This window comes from Arvicola amphibius, chromosome 6, assembly GCF_903992535.2.
Source record: "Arvicola amphibius chromosome 6, mArvAmp1.2, whole genome shotgun sequence".
Classification (NCBI taxonomy): domain Eukaryota; kingdom Metazoa; phylum Chordata; class Mammalia; order Rodentia; family Cricetidae; genus Arvicola; species Arvicola amphibius.
Window position 1 is genome coordinate 101340055 of NC_052052.2, and position 18627 is coordinate 101358681.

Genomic DNA, 18627 nt, shown 5'->3' on the forward strand with positions numbered 1-18627 from the left:
GGGCCTTTCAGCTCTGCATGCCATGATTTCATTATCCTTAACCACTATTCTGAGGGTCCAGCTCTCACCCCCTGAGACAGTGTTGGGCTTTTGCTTTCCTGGACATTTGCAGCATATCACCAGGTCTCAGAGTTCAAAACTCCATACATCTGCCCCCCACAGGGCCCAGTTCCCATGTGTGCTTATTCTCATTTACTCAACTGGTCTCCTTGGTCTGAGGATTACAGGCCACAGGAACAGGAGATCTGCCAGTTTTCTCTTCCCAGATGTGGTTGAAAATAACATCAACATTCATCTTCAACATGGAAATATTACTTAATCATTGCTCTATTCCTGTTTAGGATCTGACCATTTTTCTCTTACAAAATACCTCTATACTCACCTACAAAACCAAAGATTAAAAAACCTAAAAAGTTTTATGGGGAACAATCTTTTCTGGCTGTGCAATCTCAAATCAGTTGTTTAACTTGCCCAGACTTGGATCTTGTCATCTGTAATTAAGATCACGATACCCCACCCTACTGGCTGCTGTGAAGATTAAATGAGCTACATAAACTGCTTAGCACATGGGATGCTAAAGCAATAACTTAAAGAGAACAGAGAAGGATGTGAGGACATCAATGCCCAAGATTCACTCTGCTTTTGAACCCTTCTCTGCAAGTGGTCCCCAGTTGGGATCCTACTACAAAGGCTGTGGTCCCTTAGGGAATTTGGCATCTAATGAAGACCCATTTTCCACATCTCCTCCATGCAAACCTTAGTTCCCACTTGAGTTATAACCTGAGTCATTGTAGCTGAAAGTGTGTTATCATTGCTGGCTGGGATTCTTAAATAAACCACAGAGAGATTGAATCTCTACAAATCCCCCACTCCTTAGGGTGTCTGCATGCCACAGTGGTGTCCTTTAAAAGACCATGCTCTGTTCTTCCAGTACAGAAAAGATCCAGAAAAGAAGTCCCTTGAACTTGGCTTGGGGGGCATGGCCAGTCTGCCCTGTTGGTGTGTCAGACACGCTCATTGTACCAAGTACCGAGCTCATTGACGATTATATTAAAAGCTGCATTCCTGGGGAAGGATCTGCTCAGCCACCACAAGCTTATTCATTATTTATAAACAATTAAAGGGCATGGTTCAAATGAATGCAAGCATCTGGGAAAGTCATTATTCATGTACAGATCTACTCAAGCATTTGTCATTTCCCTGGTGACTTAACATATTCTCTGTGCCTTGGGACCTCAAATTATATTAAGCAAAGTAGATGCTTAAACTCTTTTATTTAGTTTAATCGTTGGTCTCATTCCACTTGTTCAGATTATTTGGGCTCGTTTAAAATTAGCCCTCCTGTCTCCTCGATGCATTAAAATAGGAAGGAGGGAAATTTCTTTTTAGAACCTATTGCATTCTGAGGATGAATGCAAATTATCCTACTATGATTCTTAATGACCCACTATTAACGTAGTGGGAAACCCAGTGCATTAATGCAATGCCACTTTTCACATCATTACTCCTAATGGAACTGTTACCAGGATAATAGCTTGACCTTTAGCTATAGATTCTGATAGCAAAATGTATTCTGCTTACTCCATACCTCTGTTCACACAGCATATCAGCTGTTTTCACATCAGTGCAATGGCATCTTTCGGCCTTGTTCTAAGGTCTCGTCTGCGATTGTAATGGAGAGAATAGAATTTCATCTTCAATAGGTAAATTCTAGTTAAAAGTCCCTTTGAAGTTTGGATGTAATCCATGAATCAGAATGTCAATAATGTGCCTGGTGGAAGTATTTGTTTGTGTAGGCATTTTTTTTTTTTTTTGAGAAGCCTGCGCTGTGCCTTCAAAGGTCTTAGTCACGGGCCCAGGGGATGGTGATTTTTTTTCTATTGAAAGCAGAAAAGTTTTAACTGAAAGAAGAAAAAAAATATAAGCAGAAGCTGCCGCCTTTTGAAGCGAGTGAAGGGATGCTGCGCTCAAGGGTGGATTGTAAAGGTCTGAACTGCAGCCCCTCACAGTGTGAGAGCGAGCACTCTTCAGCCCTCCCTGTGGTTCTTCTAAACGCCGCTGCTGGCACAAGCGGAGCCGCTCGGGCATTGGCATAGCCTGGGACTACTTCGTTATTTTGGAACTACAACTTGCTAATGTGTGATAATTTGAGCACAAACATTTCACAATCTAAGAAAAGAGGTTGCTATGGAAATTAATTGTATACATAGCATTATAAGTGGAAAGATGTTTACCTCATAAAAGTCTATTCAGTCATTTTTGTAGTATGCCTTTTCATATAAGTGAATAGAACGCTAGATACAAATACATTGTTCTTTAAATTTTATTAAAACAAACTTCAAGCACCTTTTGACAGTTTGCAGTCAATAAATGTTATTGTGAGCATTTGGTGTGATAAAATCTTTTTTATTTAAATGTTTGACTGATTAAGACTCCCTGCTCATTCAGATAGGCCATTTTCTAATTAGTCTGTATTTTAGAGCTTCTGTTGTTTGCTAACATTAGAAACTAGACTAGAAACTCCAATGATTCGTTCACCACAGGTTTCTTGAGTTTCTTCACTGTACTGGGTGCTTTGAGGGAGACAAAGAAATGAAGGACCTGGCTGGGTGGTGGTGGCACACACCTTTAATCCCAGCACTGGGAGGCAGAGGCAGGCGGATCTCTGTGAGTTCGAGGCCAGCCTTGTCTACAAGAGCTAGTGTGCCAGGACAGGCTCCAAAGCCACAGAGAAACCCTGTCTCGAAAAACAGAGAGAGAGGGAGGGAGGGAGGGGGAGGGAGGGAGGGAGAGAGAGAGAGAGAGAGAGAGAGAGAGAGAGAGAGAGAGAGAGAATAAATGAAGGACCTGGTACAGGAAGTTGAGGACCCCTCTGTGCCCAGGAATGTGACCTGTTTCCTCTGCTGCTGCTCTCCTTTGCCCTACAAACCTACAGCAGGTCGCCTGGTTCATACTGCCCTGCTCCTTGATTCTGCTTCCTGACCATTTCCCCGCTCCCCACTCATGTAAGACTGCCAAGGACCTTTCCATTAAAGTTCTTAGGAGATCTGTACATCTCCCTCCAACAACTTGTTGTTGTCCGGTGTGACTCGCTCCCCTGTGCACATGAAAATCTACTGATCCCTGGCCACGTGGTCTCAGAACCTCAGCAGTCCCGCCTTCCTCTGCTGCTTGCTAACCCGCCTCACTTGACATACCTAGCATCCTTCCACACTGCTCTGCTGTTTTATACCCCAGCATCCCAGAGTTTGTCTGTCAGCCCCTCTCTGGTGTCATTTTCCTAGCATCTTCAAGGGCTTTAAGTCCCCCGTTCTGCTGCTGAAACTGTTCCACTAATCCTAACCCCAGGCCATCCCTTCAGCCTGATACCCCCATTCACTGCTTAGCACCTTACCGCTTGTCCTCAGTTGTCAACAATTCCAAACCTCCCCACATTCTCCCTCTCCCTGGCACCTCAGCACTGAACTCACAGAGTCTCTGGAGCCTAGGGCCTCACATCTGGAGCCGCCTCTTATCAACACATCTCTTCCTCTGGTTTTCCATCTTGTTTGAAGGTGGCCCCTCTGCCTCAGTTCTCCATCCTGTCACCCCTGGTTCCTCCGAGATGGCTTCTTTGTCCCACGTCCTGTTTTCCCCTACCATGCTGCCTGCTCACACAGCCTACAACATCGTTCCTCCTTTCTTTCCTCCCCACCCTCTAAGCCCAGGCGTTTCAAAAGGGATGTTGGTGGCTACTCCCTCCATGGCTCTCAGCAGACACTTGCCACGCCACTGTCTCCCTAATGCTCTGGAGCCACTTGGCTGTTCTTCCTGAGCCCCTTAGCCTTCTGTGTGGGCTTCTCTGCCTTCATCATCTATTCCTAAGCCCTATGTTCTCCACCACTGTGCTCAGCCAGGTGCCCTCCCCTCTGTATGTTCTCTCTTCTTAGCAGTTTTTTTCCTCATGTACAGTGGCTCTTCGTGTTCAGTGAGTTCAGCATTCACAGATTTAAACAGGGATTGAACATACGCAAGGGGAAAAAAACATGTCATACACGCACGCGCGCGTGCACACACACATACACACTACCTTTGATGTTGGCAGCATAGCCCAGTGGTAAAGTACATGCTTTAAACATGTAGGCTTTTGCCAGGCAGTGGTGGTGCACATCTTTAATCCCAGCTCTGGGGAGGCAGAGGAAAATGGATCTCTGAGTACAAGGGCCTGGTCTTCAGAGAGAGGTGTGTAGACTTTTTTCTTGTGGTTATCCCTAAATAACACAACAATACAACTTACTTAGTGTTGACATTGTATTAGTTGTCATCGAGTAATCTGAATTGATTTGAAGTGCATGACGATGGCATCGGCGATGCATCATCCCTGAGGTTATCTCAGGATACTGATCCCTGCAGACTCAGAGGCGGCATTGTCCTCGCCTCTTTCCCTATACTGTTCTGTCCAGCCTTCCGCCAGCCACATCACGTGAGCGCCCCACAAGTGTCCACCCAAAGTCTGTGATGTTTCGCCTTTACCTCTCCTTCCCTTCTGTGGCGACTGTATCATCTGTTTCGCCACGGAGTGGCAGTCGCCTGTGCTGGACGCTTGGTTAACTGGGACAAGTATTCGTTTCCGAAAGGGAATCCCTCTCCCCGTGGCCTGCAGATCCACCATGGCAGTCATCTTTTCCTGCTCAGCTGGACTGCTCGCGTCTGAGTCCACACACAGGGCTTTTCCCCTCTTCCTGCTATTTCCTTAGGACTCGATTTTAGAAGTAACATTGCTGATCAGGAGTGTAACCATTTTATGAATCTCATTTTGTTTTATTCGTATTTCCCATGGAAAAAAAATCCCAGTTTTATATGAATAGTAAAGTTTGACTGGGCCAGGTCACCACAATTTTGCTACTATCAAATTCAGCCTTCTTGACCTTGTTTTTCTAACTCAGAATAGGTATAGAATGTGAACTTTTCAGTTCTTTGATTTTCATATTAGTTAAACATTTTCCCTAGTATTTTATACTTCAAATACACTATTGATCTACAGGACTATTGAACTTGCTCTTTTATTTGAGTGTACTCTTTAAAGATATTGAACATTCTCAGGCATATATAATGTGGCCAGGTTTTGTGGCTCTTTTAAAATGTTTGTTTTTCATTGAATGGGAATTTCAATTTTGTATAATTAAATCTGTCAATATTTTCCTGTGTCTTTTCTCTTTGAAAGAGACCTTTAGCACATTGAAATTAGCAACATTTTAAATATCACACAGGCAGTGTGCTGCAACGGCTTACTGACCTCACAGGCAGCCAGTGAAAAGGCGGGTGGACTGGTCCTCAGGAGCAGAGCCAGGCAGAAATGTGAACTCCACACCCCACATGTGGTCACACCCTGTGGCTTTCCTGGGCCCCGTATCCTGCCTCTCTTTTGTCCTTCACTGTGACTATATATTGTATGTTAGCACTTAGTGGGGTCTTTGTTCACATCTGCCGCAGTGTGCAGGGTGTTGATTCTTACCTAGACTGAGTCTTACAATCAGTAAGGTGCACAGCAGTATTATTTACATTGAATGCTGAGTTCTTTTTTTTTTCTTTCTTTTTTTTCAATTTTTTTCAAGACAGGGTTTCTCTGTATCTTTGGAGCCTGTCCTGTAACTAGCTCTTGTAGACCAGGCTAGCCTCAAACTCACAGAGATTCGCCTGCCTTTGCCTCCCAAGTGCTGGGATTAAAGGTGTGCGCCACCACCGCCCGGCGAGTGCTGAGTTCTTAAGGATCAGAGTGAGAACATCTCTGTGCAATGCTGCGTTTGATCAGAGTGAGAACATCTCTGTGCAATGCTGCGTTTGATCAGAGTGAGAACATCTCTGTGTAATGCTGCGTTTGATTATGAATTGACAACGCAGACGAAGTCATTTAACACGTTTGCTTGATTCTGTTGTGAGTGGACCTGGCAGAGCCATATGAAGCATTTTCCTTCCTGCCCGTCAGACACAAGCACACACAGAGAGCGGTTTCCCCACAACCTGCTCAGTGTTTCCAGCCAGTTTCATGTTGAAGCACAAGCCATCATTTGTAGCCAGCGCTCAGCTGCTTGCCACCTTTACCCAAAGAGCCCAGTGCCGCTGCAGATGTGCCCATGGGGCTGTCATCCCTAGAAGTTCACTTCAGGACTGAGAGGAGGCTTGTGCTTGAGCGCATGCTTGCCATGTGCGTGTTCCTAGGTTAGATTCCCAGCACCAGAAAAGGAACAACAAAAGACGTGGACGTGTTTTCTCCGTGGGTCACCTTCCTGCTTTGTTCTGCATCCATTTGTTGTTGTTAAGGTATGTAGTACAATCTCATGTTTTCTTTCAGTCTTTACAGAGAAGTACTGTACTGCGAACCATGTGGATAAACTTCCTGGCCCAAGAGACTGGGTACAGATTCTACAGGATCAAATTAAACTGGCCAGAAGAAGGTTAAAAAGAGGCTCAGGTATGGATACGCTGTAAAAGAAATCATTGTGAAAGTGCTTTGTTGGGCTCTCTGCCGTTTGCAGCATAGCGCCTTCTCTCTAGGGTGTCGCGGTAGCCTTTGTCTCTGCAAAGACATGTTCTAAGGAATGTGCTCTGGTTTTGAAAGTTCTCTTAGGATTGAATAGTAGAAAGTATGTCATCTGTTTGCTTTTAATAGTACAAGAGGAAAGGCTTGCTACTCACACCTGTTGTCCAATGTGTCTCACCTGCAGAGTTAGTCTTCTGGGTCTTGCTTTTGTCTGACTATTGATTTCTGTTTGTTTATACCTACATGAGTTTTTTTTAAAGGCCTAATTGCCCAAAGTCTAAAGGGGGCAGGAGCAGCAGGCTGGTGCACGCCTTTAATTCCAGCAGTTGAGATAGAGACAGAGCTCAGTGAGTTTGAGGCTAGCCTGGTCTACAAAGTAGGTTCCAGGACAACCTGTTCTACATAGTGAGTTCCAGGACAGCCAGGGTGATGTGGAGAGACCCTGTTTCAAAAATCAAAAAAAAGCAAAAGACATACGGTCAGAAACACCACATCAAGTTGGAAGGAATTTAAGGTGTGTTTATGTGTTTCTGTGTATGCATATATGTGTGCATGTGGACATGTTTAAAACTTGAGAGTTAGCAGCTTGGCAGCTATTTTTCTAGGCAAAGATAATACCAGTTAAATTGTGACTATATAGATTTGGTCATCAAAGTCTCAGCCTCCAGAATCTACCATCTTGCTAGTTAGAAATCCCTTTGGGGTCAATTTTCTCCTATCATCCGAGAATAGTTATCTCTACTAGATCACAAATCTCTAGGTCTTATTTCTAAATTTCATGTAAATTAGTATATTTGTTATAAAAAACAATATGGAGATTCCTCAAAAACAATAAACATAGGGCCTCAGGGAGATAGCTCTGTTGGTAATGCGTTTACCTTGAAAGCAATAGGAGTTAAATTTCCAGAACCCATATGGGAAAATAAATAAATCTAAAGTATATCCTTGTAATCTCAGCACTGTATCTGTAGGGCAGCCATATTAGCACACTTGAGTTCCAAGCCAGTGAGAGACTGTTTTTTTCTAGTCAAAATATGAAATCCTGAAGAATACTACCATTTTCTCACTGAAGGTACCAATATTTATGCCATTCCCTCTAGACCCATGGAGCAGCAGTGTCCCTGGACTCTGTCCCTTGGAATAAAGTCCCCTGGACTCCTCATGTCACTGTAATGACCACCCCCTGAGACTCCCCCTAATTCTGCTCTATCAGCACCTCTCATTCCCTTCTCCCTTCCGGCTGTTATACTCCCTCCCCTGTCTCCTTTCTTCTCTCATCCGCCCCTAAGATTCAGTCTCGTATCTCACAAACTACCTGGAAAATAGGAGATTAACTCCTACTAACATGACTTTCGCTCGCTCGAGTACTTCAGGGTCCTCTGCTCCTTCCCTAAGTTACATCACAGAAGCTCCCTCCGCTGTATGACCTTACACCCCTCCCACTCCTGGAAGGGTTAAGGTAGGAATAAATGAAAGAACAAACTCAGAGTTGAAAGATCCATGTGTGGCCCATAAGGCTTGCCCGGTATTAGTCCCAACTGACAGCAGCGGCGCATCAGTTCAGTGTTAGGCAAGGCAGGTTGCAAGCCTGAGACCTGAGTGGCACCTATGCCAGGTTGCTTTGTGTTTCCTAGATGCTGCCTTGAATGGCCCAGCTGTTGGACGTGTAAGCACTTCCGTCCATATGCTTGTTAATCTGAAAGGAGAAGTTGTTGGCCCAAAATACAAAGACTCTAGAGAGTCAGAATTGAAAGAGATATAAACACAAGGAAGAGATATAAATCTAGCATCAACAAGCTAAAGCGAAGACGGAGGACAGTGACCCACGAGTCAGTCCCCTTACTACTTCTCCCAGATGTGCACCGACTTTGAACTACCCCAGGCAGGCCAACAGATACCTACACATGAGGCTGCCGCCTTCCTATTTCCTGGGGACCGGTGGAAACAGACAGGAAACTGTGAGAATTGTGTCCATCCTTGAGGTCTTAAGGAAAAGCAACTGTGTGGACCCAGACTAATGATGCTCCTAGTTATAATGCTACAGGGGCAGCCTGGAAAAAGACAGGGCTTCCGTGTTCCAGGGCCTGCTCCTCTGGAGGAAAGGAGAGTCCTGTAGGACTACACTTTTAAGTTTCTAAGAGACTCTTTCAAGGTAGGATTCATAGAAAATCAGGCTACTAGAGGAGGATCTTCATCATGGAAAAGAGACACAGCCTTGCAAGGCCACAAGATGAAATAGTTTAAATATCACTCTTCTAACTTTCCACCATGTTACCTGCATGGACTTTGCCATCACTGCCACAGAATGCATGGCAAAGGCAGTGGTTCATGGTTTGACGAGATGTAGATCATCTTGATGAGAATGGTGACTCTGATGGCAGGAACACGGAACTGGGACTCCTCATCTCAGATCTCTGCCAAGCCAGACCCAGGCTATAGCTCATCGCCTACTGCCAGTTACCTACTTCTCCAGCCAGGCCTCCTAAAGATTCCACAGCCTCTCAAAAGCCCTACCGGCTAGGATCAAGTATTCAAACACAGGAGGCAAGTCCAGGGCAGGGGGCTGCAGACCTTAATCTTTCTGTTGATGTTGAGTCTGGGGTCAAGGGTCCTGGTTTCTCTTACCTTCACTCCAGCACACACATTTGTACACAGAAGGGACGTGCCTCTGCCTTCCCCTCCATCCTTACTCCAAACTGGGCAGTGACTATTTCTTAAGCATCCCAGCATTTCTGTTGACAATTTGCATCCCAAATGTTCACACCCATACCTCTTTCTCCAGAAAGAGACGCCCACTGTTGTGTGCTCCCTAAGTCCCCCTTTCCTGGGGAAGCCCTTCACTGCTTAGCCCAGGAGACTGACGTGACATCAGACATTAGGGTGTGACTTTTGATCAGCAGGTTTGCGCACATTCTCCACTGGACAGCTGTAATGTGTTGAGTAGGCTATTGTAACCACCGAGAAAGGAGGGTACCCTAAGAAAGAACATACAGGTCAAGCTAGAGCAAAAGGGTGGCACCCAGCCATGGCAGACAGAGTTTGTCTCTGTGTGTGAAACACTGGTACACTGCCTTCTCAATAGCTCAAAGCTGAGACTCCAGCAAACAGAAATGAGAGCCACTTGCCTTTCCTGAATGAGGCCAGGATCTATAATGTTACAGGCTGTGGGGTTTTTCGTCTTGATTATTTTCCATCAACATGATAATACAGTGTGTTAAAGGTATTCCACCACCTACCTCCACAGCCTTGTTTATCATCCCTGGCTCCATTCCTAGAACTAGGTCCAGACTCTGACTGGACACAGCTAATCAGCTCACCACTTAGGGAAACCTGCCCTGACTGTAGGAGAAAGCAGTGCCCTACACATTGGAAAGGTTGTTATGCAAATCCAAACAAATTCATCTGGGGCTCTCATCACATGTAATATTTTTTTCTATAACTAGAATTCCGTTCCTGGTGTGGATTTTTATTATTTTTATTAGATTACTTCTTCAGAACTGAAATCACAATTTATTGTTTGCGTTAGATCCAGAAGTAAAGCTGTCACTGCTACTAAATTTTTATTGGACTTGCTCAGTGTTTTCCAAATTTTACAACTTGATCATTGCCAGAGAAGAGAAGCTGAGAGCTTGTTGTTACTGACAGGTATTATAATTAATATCCTGATGTTCTTCCCCATGACAATTGACCTACACATGCAGCATATATGGATTTATATATTTATGTATATTTGGGTTATATGTTCTGACAAAATGTATAGTTTACATATGTCAGAATATATAACCTAAATATCCGTAAACTATATTTGTTCTATCCTGACAAAAGCACATGACCATGTAGGTCCACATATAGGAAGTATGTATTGGGCTGGAGATATGGCTCAGTGGTTAAGAGCACCAGCTGCTCTTCCAAAGGTCCTAAGTTCAGTTCTCAGCAACTACATCATGGCTCACAAAAAATATGGGTAGGAGCTACAGAGATGACTCAGCAATTAAGACCATGGCTGTTCTTCCAGAGGACCAGCACCTACCTAGTGGTTCACAACAGGCTATAACTCCAATTCCAGAAGATCCAGTCCCCTCTTCTGACCTTCACAGGCCCCAGTAAGGGTAGCTGAATTACAAAGGGAAGGGTCACCTCAGACCCAAAAGCAGACATGTGTAAAGTATAAATTACTAAAATATAAAATTAACTAGAATTTGAAGATTTTTAAAAATTAGCTTATAAGATCACATGGGGTATATGTGTATTATTAATAGCAAGAGCTTGAGAGTCCAGACTCAAAGCCCGTTCTTATCTTTGGCACTGTGACTTACTAGCCGTAATTTCATTTCTCCAGCTCTGATTCCTAGTGTATTAAACCAAGCATAGCATCAGACATACCCACAAGACTTTCTATCAGTCAGATGAAAAATTGCACACAAAGTGCTCAATAAAAAGTATTTAGTAAGTGGTGGTGGCCATTTATTATTACTGAAGAATTTCAGCCCTGGTAATAAGACAATTGCGATGTAAACCATCTGCCTTTCAGATTCATTGAAACCAGTCAGAAGGAAATGACTTCTAAATATAAAAGCCATGCATTCGTTGTTTTTTAATATATAAAGTTCTTTTCAAAGCCATAAGAACCAAGCTAAGGAAATAGATCCGTGGGGAAAGCATTTGCCGCACATGCAGGAAACGGGGTTCGGATCCCCAGCACCTTATAACGCAGCCAGGTGTGCTGATGTGCATCTGTAAGCCGAGCACTCAGATGCTGGTAGAGAGGGGCAGAGCCCAGGGCTCACAGACTGGCCAGACTAGCTGAAACTGCTGGCTGCAGGTTCAGTGGGAGGACATATCCCAAAAAATAGTGTGGAGAATGATAGATGAAGACCCCTGACAGGGACCTGGTACCTCCGTGTGTGCATACACTAGGGCGTGTGCAAGGGCATGTATGCACATGTGTGCACATACACAGAGTCCAACCAGAGCACCTAATGCCTTTTATCTAGAGAATTTTAGTACATCTTACAGGTTTCCTGTAAATCACCTTCCCCAACTCTGTCCTGCCATTTATCTTGTTGTCGTGCTATTAACGCTTATCAACATCATTTATAATAGTCTATTCCAATCAAAATTGGCTGGGACTTTTCCATCTCTTCTGTTTTCTTTCCGTGGTGAGTCACATGGGCCAGCAGACACTAATGCCAGATCTACCCACCTAAGGACAACATATTCGAGGCTAAACGAAAGGCAGAAAGCTTGGAACATTTCTGATTGTGTCTATCCCTGGTCGTGTTTAAAGCACCAACAGTGAAAATGAGAATATAGCATTGTGTTGGCTTTTCCACCATCTCCACACTACAAGGTAGAGCAAAAGGCTGGCCTCAAGGCACACAAGTGCAGGCAGCAGGAATTTTGGGGTGGGGAAAGGATGCCACCAGGATTATTCCAGTAGCCATATGTGAGTGTTTCCTCTGTCCCTAGCATGTTAGGGGAGGCTCACTCTCTTGAATTACCAGGAGACTAATGAACAGCCTCTCTTTACATTTAGTAGGTGTGTGTGTCTGTGTGTCTGTGTCTGAAGGATCAGGCTTTGCAGAACCATTAAGGAGACTGAAACACATCAGAAGAGCAAGGTTTTCGTTTTAAATCACGAAAGAGGGGAATCTTTTGGGGGAAAAAAAAGTATTTTCTGTCCATGGTTTCCTTCCTGACTAAATGGATCCGGGAATTAGTCTGGCAGCTCCAGAGCCAGGCCTCTCCAAAGAAAAGTTTATTCTGAGGATTTCCACTATGAGTGGCTCAGGGTGCGGGTGGGGCAGGGTGTGAAAAGGACAGTTCTACATCCAGAAAGCAGTGACTTAAGTGCTGTCAGGGTGTGGCTGAGCAGTCCCTCCCACTGCTGGGAGAGGGTTAAGCTTATGAAAATAAGACAGAATGAACTGGAATCACCTATGATTGACAAAATGAGGTCAGAGAGTTTTCAAGTTTTAAATCAGGAAGGTTGACTTCCTGTCATAATCATCCAAACGAAATCGTGTTTAAATAATGATGCTAAACCTGAAATCTGAACCAAGTGAAGGGAACGGGGAAAGAAAGATGAAATCCACTGTGTATGCTGAAGTCTCTTTAATTGTGTTCCTGTATCCAGCAAAATGAATGTGCTCCCCACAACTAATGAGATTTGTGTTTTATGTTTGTAACCAGCAGAGGCAGCTGACGGTGATGAAAAACTGGACGGCATTTCTCTACCGCCAACAGGTAAAACACATTTACATTTCATCACCCGCTGCAAGGAAACATTTGCATTGAAAATGCTTTCACCATTAGGGATGCAGGTGCTTGAGCAAGCTGCTTCTCTAATAGACCCGGACCCTCACAGTCCCCGGTTTCTTGGGGGGCCTAGGTTCAGAGCTGTTTTTACATTGGCTATGAAAAGAAACATTTTTCTCACACCCTATTTCATATTCATAAAAATCTCAGAAGTGCAAATCCTAAGAAGTTAGAATCGCAACATGCTGCTTCACCAAGCCTTTAGACATTAAAAGACACTTTTAATATAAACGACATTTAGCTTTAAACCAGGATTGTCAACATTGTGTGACCAAATTCAGGCCCATCTTGTCTTATTCAATCAAAAGGCCTTTGAGAGACATGCACCAGCACTCTTAGTGATCGTGCGTTTCTAAGTGTGATTGAATAAGCCAGCCCACCAGTGTGAAACACACTCCTGGTGTCAGATCAGCAAATGCAGTGGAACACTGAAGTATCTACTGCACAACTGTGTTCAGCTGTGGGCTTGATTGTGACCTCATCACAAGACTCTGTGTCATGCCTCTGCTCCTGACCTCCTGCCTGTGTATGAGCTCACACCTGAGAGGAGAGGAACAGGTGGCTGCTCAGTGAGCTATGTGTCAAACAACTTCCCCCTCACTTGGTCTCAGGACTCCCTCCCTATTGGCTGCCCTTCAAAGATTCTCTGAAGGGTCCATCCATAAAATCCAGACAGTCCAAAGAAACCTTGAACTACAAAAGCTCAAATCAGTGGGGCTTTGGGATTTTTTTTGTTTCTTTTTGTTTCTTGTTTTTTCCCTGATCTGGGGCAGTGAGACTTGAATTAAATTGAGAAATTGAGAAAATATGAATGGAGTATGCAGTATGTTTTCAGAAACTCTTGGTAGAGTCCCGAGTGGTCACGTGGCCTAGATAACACATATCTCAGGTGATCATCGAAGAGAAGCTCCTAGGTAAACTTAGAGCCATGTAAATGGCACCTTGCTTCCCTGCCTGGAGCAGCCAAACAACAGATCAGTGGACAAGTGAAGGAAATGAGCCACAGTAGCACACAAAACATCTGCATATATGCAGTTCTTGTCATCTAGAGTCGTTACGTTGTTTGTCTGTGTTTCCATACTTGTGAGTCAAGAGAGCTGGATGTGGGCTCTCTAGTGTCTGTTACCATCCTCTGAGTAGCAGCACAGTTCATAATTACAATACTTTTACCATCTTTGACCCATTCCCAGCGGATGAAGGAAATACTAATCAGAATGATGACGTATGGTTCAGGGCCTTGGGGAGGAGTGTCATACTTTTCCAGTTGTCCCCTGGGCATCTGCAGCAGCTGTCTTCTGCTTCGTGTCATCTTCGGATGACATGGTGGCCTTTGGCTGTATTATTTGAAGACTGTGCCTCTTGCAGATGCACCTTTGCATTGAACTGTCTACAGACTGAGCAGAGACATTTCAAGGGCAGCGGCTGCCCAGGGATGCTAGCAGAGGTCTCCAGGACTGACAGCTGCAGAGGATCTGACCATGAGAAGAACTTGGGGACTCATCTCCACCAATCCCGCCTTTGTGTCCGGCCCTGGAATTTTCCAGGGGAAAAAGCCTGAAACCCAAAAAACATTAAATGACTTTCCCAAGATATCATAGCTGGTGATGGCATGGCTGGCCCAGTCCCCTCAATCCCAGTCATTATAGCATAGGGCTTTCTTATAACTAAGCCAAAGGCAACTTTTCTCTGTTTCTAAAGATCCTAAGAGACAATGGATGTGCAGTCCCATTAGGATTCCATTTCAGTGGTTCTCTCTTCACATTTATCATGTTTGGCATCGGTCTACCCAAAGTTCACTCCGGTTTAAACTCATTTCTTCAATTCCTTTCTTAAATTCTGCCTGCTTTGGGGTAATAAAGAAGAAAGTAGACTATTGCTAGCTGCAGACACAAACTTCTCAACAGCATGGTCTATCGTTTTTAAAGTATTTCATTTTAGAAAAGGGGGAAAGAAGTCACAGGTTGGTTCTCAAAATTTGATTATCAAATAATCTTGATAGCATGCTTCATGGTTGCCTTCTAAAGTGAAATCCCCAACCTGACCGGCTCTTTGGTTGCCGTGTTGCTGCATATCACCCCTTCCACATTGCTCTGACCCGGCCGTGTAAAGCAGTGGACCCCATGTCTTGTGCACGTATTTGCAGTGACTCAGACTCACTCAGCAGAATTGTCCAAAGAGCATGATTCGAGCCACATCTCCACTCCTCGTTTGTCTGAACTGACAAAAGTTGATCCTTTGTAAAGATTCAATGGTGCTTTTATTACTTTAAATGTCTTTTTGTTCCTTTCAATTTTGCATCAGGGAGAGATGAGGGAAGATCCCTGTGCTGCTGTGAACCCGAAATGATCAGGGTGGAATTGCAGACAGTCAGATGGCATTTGTTCCCCCTCCTACAGTTAAGCCTCCAAAGGGGTCTCATGTAGCCTAGGCTGACCTCTAGCTTTGGCAACATCCTCTTGCTCCACCTCCTGAATTTTGGAACCATAGATGTGGACCACCAGACCCTGCTGGGGTGTGCAACCTGTTGAGTGAGCCGTTTGAGCAGTAGTCAGCACCATCCCTGGTCTGCTGCACAGGTCCAGCCCTCAGACAGGGGTGAGGGACAGAAGCAACTATTGCACACTATGGCATAGATGTGGAGGGAGTGTTCAATCAGGAACTGCTCTCAGAATCTGGGAACAGTTAACATTTAAAGAAAAAATGTGTACAATCAAATCAAAGTAGTTCCTTTGCAGTTTGAAGATGGAGCCTCTGGAGTTAATAGTGTTTTCAGGTAAATCATATTTAGCTGTTTTTCTATTGCTGGACAATACATCACTAATATATATAAAGCCATTATGAAATATATATATTCATGGGCTTTCTCGTTATTTAGCAAAACTAAGGCTGATGCTTAGTGACTTAAAGAACAGCACAGGTGTGTACCCCACCCACAAACCCTTCAGTTGACTTTGTCCTTACCTGACCCTGGCCATGTGATAAAATGTACAGCTGTGCTTTGGAGAAACAGCCTCCTTCATTGTCTTGTCTCTGTTGTAGGTAATATGTTTGTCACCAGGAGAGAGACCGCGGAGGACCCGGATCCAGGCTCCATTGCCTAGACCTGCATTTTAGCCTACTCTTCTTCCGTTTCCTCAAAGGTTTGTGGAGCAGTTGAGGTCCCTGCAGTGTGGGTGTTCCGTGGTGGCTTGTCCTGTCTGAATCATTTTTCTGTAACATGTGGTATCACAACTCCAATTTGGCATCATATTTTCTTCAAAGAAATTATGCTTAGAGTTGTTACCGTTCAAAAGTCCAGTGTGTGTGACCCATCATAAAGAAGCAGTTCTCTTCCTGGTTTTATTCATTCATAATCTCTGTGTGAATACACAGTCTTCTTAAACGTATTTATTTTATTGTAAATTGCTTAGCTGCATGCAGAGGAGACCTCTCTCTAGGACTGACGGAAGTTACAAAGTAGCAGCGCTAACTAACCCTTCAGCCTAGAGAAGGGAAGGTAGTTCTGGGAGATGGGGTGGCTCTGGCCTGGTCTGTGAAGTCCTTTATGACGTCAGTAATAGTGACCTGAAACAATCGTTCCGAACTGAAGTACAAATGATAAAGTCATCTATGCGTCAGTCATAGAACCTGAAACAGTCGTTCCGAACTGAAGTACAAATGATAAAGTCATCTATGCGTCAGTCATAGAACCTGAAACAGTCGTTCCGAACTGGAATACAAATGATGTATGAATTCTTAGGAAATAAAGCACTCTTATGTAATTTATGATGATGCAGTAACAAAAAACTTAACTCAGCATAACCAGCCATCTGCTTAGGAGCCATCAAGCATTTAAATATGGTTTAAACCGAGTAGCTTTGACCCTGTTTTCATGTTCCTCCTATAGTTTATCTGGTCCCTCATACTTTTACTTTATGTAAAACTAAATATGAGAAAAATCTGGGTTTATTTTAAATCTTTGCAGTACGGATATTTGCTTTACCTCCACGTGTTTCACTAATGAAATAATGCATTGAAATCAACATACTTAGAAAACCTCGTGTCAAACCTTATTTATCATGTAAAGCAAATTAATTGCCTTGAATCTTGGGTACTTGACACAGAAGGCCAAAAATTGCCATAAAAAAAGAAAGTAACAGTCGATGCACCAAACCCCAGGGATTAAAAACTGCCATGACAATAGCTTAGCCTTTTGCCTACTGTTCCTGTCAGCCACTGGTTAGAGCCAACAGTTAGTGTTGCTGGGACTGCCTGGCCCTCTGCTTTGCCTGAGAGAACTGAGAAGTAGGTAAGGGGTTGCCTGGGATCCGGTTACCCTTCATGGCCAGCTGGACGTAGAACCTGGACGTCAGTGTACTGTGTCACTTCGTACTGATCGTGTAGTGCTGAGGACAGGACTGGGGCCATGCTCCACCGAGACCAGCTGCTCAGTGAGGTGACCTGTGGCAGCCCAGATGTGACAACATGTGCTTTTAGGTGTTGCTCGTGGAGTTGTCTAGCAGCTAGACAGCAACATCTCACATGTAAACCTTCTCTGTCTCTTCCTTTGGAGACTGCGGGATGGCTTAGAAATTATCCCCATCGACCCTTTCAGTTGCCGGTCTCTGTTGCCAGCCAGCCCTGATCCTTTTGTTTTACTGAGTGTTCTGATGAGCTGCAGACAAGTCAGGGCTTTCGTTTGATTGCAGCAAATCCTGAAAAAAAAAAAAAAAAGTCTTCTGCCTCCTAGAATGAAATCCTCCTCAAGGGAACAGAGAGGCTGAATTAGTGCCCTTCACTCTATTAAATGGTGATGGATTTGTTTTTAGTGCAGGGGGAGCATATACTTACACTGTAGGCCTGTCAGTACGCACTATAAACCTTCCAAAAACGCTTCCTTCCAAGCCTCGGTGGCAGCTTGGAGTTTTCAGTACTTGAGGAGGGCAGGGTCTTGCGGTTTGCAGACAAGCGCCGTGGGTTCACAAGTGGAAAGGCGGATCAGAACTGCAACAGTGAAATCATATTTTGTAAGTTTAAATTGTATTTGTGTTAACTTCCTGTGACTATTGTTCGGCTTTGTTCAGAAACCCTTTTTATAGGCTTTCTTAGCAAAAAAAAAAAAAAGGTCCATATCTATGGATATGTCTCAATCTTGTGTACATATGTTTTATTAATATGTAAATATTCAGATTTTTTAAATTACTATGTTCTTTTAAAAAGAATTCAATGTAAAGCTAGTTGTGAAAATGGTGTGTAACACTGTGTTGTGATATCAACTCCCAAGACGCCCTGTATGTCCATTCTGGAAAAATACAATAAATTACTTTAATTGAATGCACACGTGTCTTGCTTGCATCCCAGCCTTCTGTGTTCATGCAGTCTGAGCTGTTCATTAATTAAAGGGTATTTATGAATATTCTGATGCTTTTTCTCAGGAGTTATGCCTCTGTGGGAAATTATGTTTACAAATAGAGCAAAGGGATTTCTAGCAGAGTGAGAGTCTGGTAGACGCTGGAGTCACAGCTCTGTCTGGCAGTCGGATCAATGGCTACAGCAGGTCCCACAGAAACACTCGGGCATTAAGTGCTGAGATGCTCAAAGCCTAATTTTAAATGAATTAGGTTTCCTTATAATCTTCACTTAAAAGGTTAAGCCCTGCTTCTATGGAAACAACACACCAGAAGGCCAAATCAATCTTTCCTGATGTAAAGTGGCCACTGAGGCCTATGGTGCTGTTCTCTCCTTTCAACACAGTGGGGCGCTGTGCCTCACTTGGTGCTGACCCCCTGTGTTCCCAAGTGCATATTCAA

General features: G+C 44.0%; 1 protein-coding gene across 5 annotated transcripts in view; it reads left to right on the top strand.

The window, feature by feature from the left end:
* The window catches only part of Bend7 (BEN domain containing 7), an 84171-nt gene extending 66020 nt beyond the window's left edge, over positions 1-18151 (top strand). For 4 of the 5 annotated variants that reach the window (XM_038334701.2, XM_038334704.2, XM_038334705.2 and 1 more), the window contains 3 exons: positions 6332-6451; positions 12713-12766; positions 15878-18151. In XM_038334701.2, the coding sequence (XP_038190629.1) occupies positions 6332-6451; positions 12713-12766; positions 15878-15939 (236 nt within the window). In that variant the 3' untranslated portion in view covers positions 15940-18151. The remainder of the gene's footprint in view (positions 1-6331; positions 6452-12712; positions 12767-15877) is intronic. The other variant, XM_038334702.2, reaches the window with a different exon arrangement.
* Positions 18152-18627: the final 476 nt, after the last annotated feature.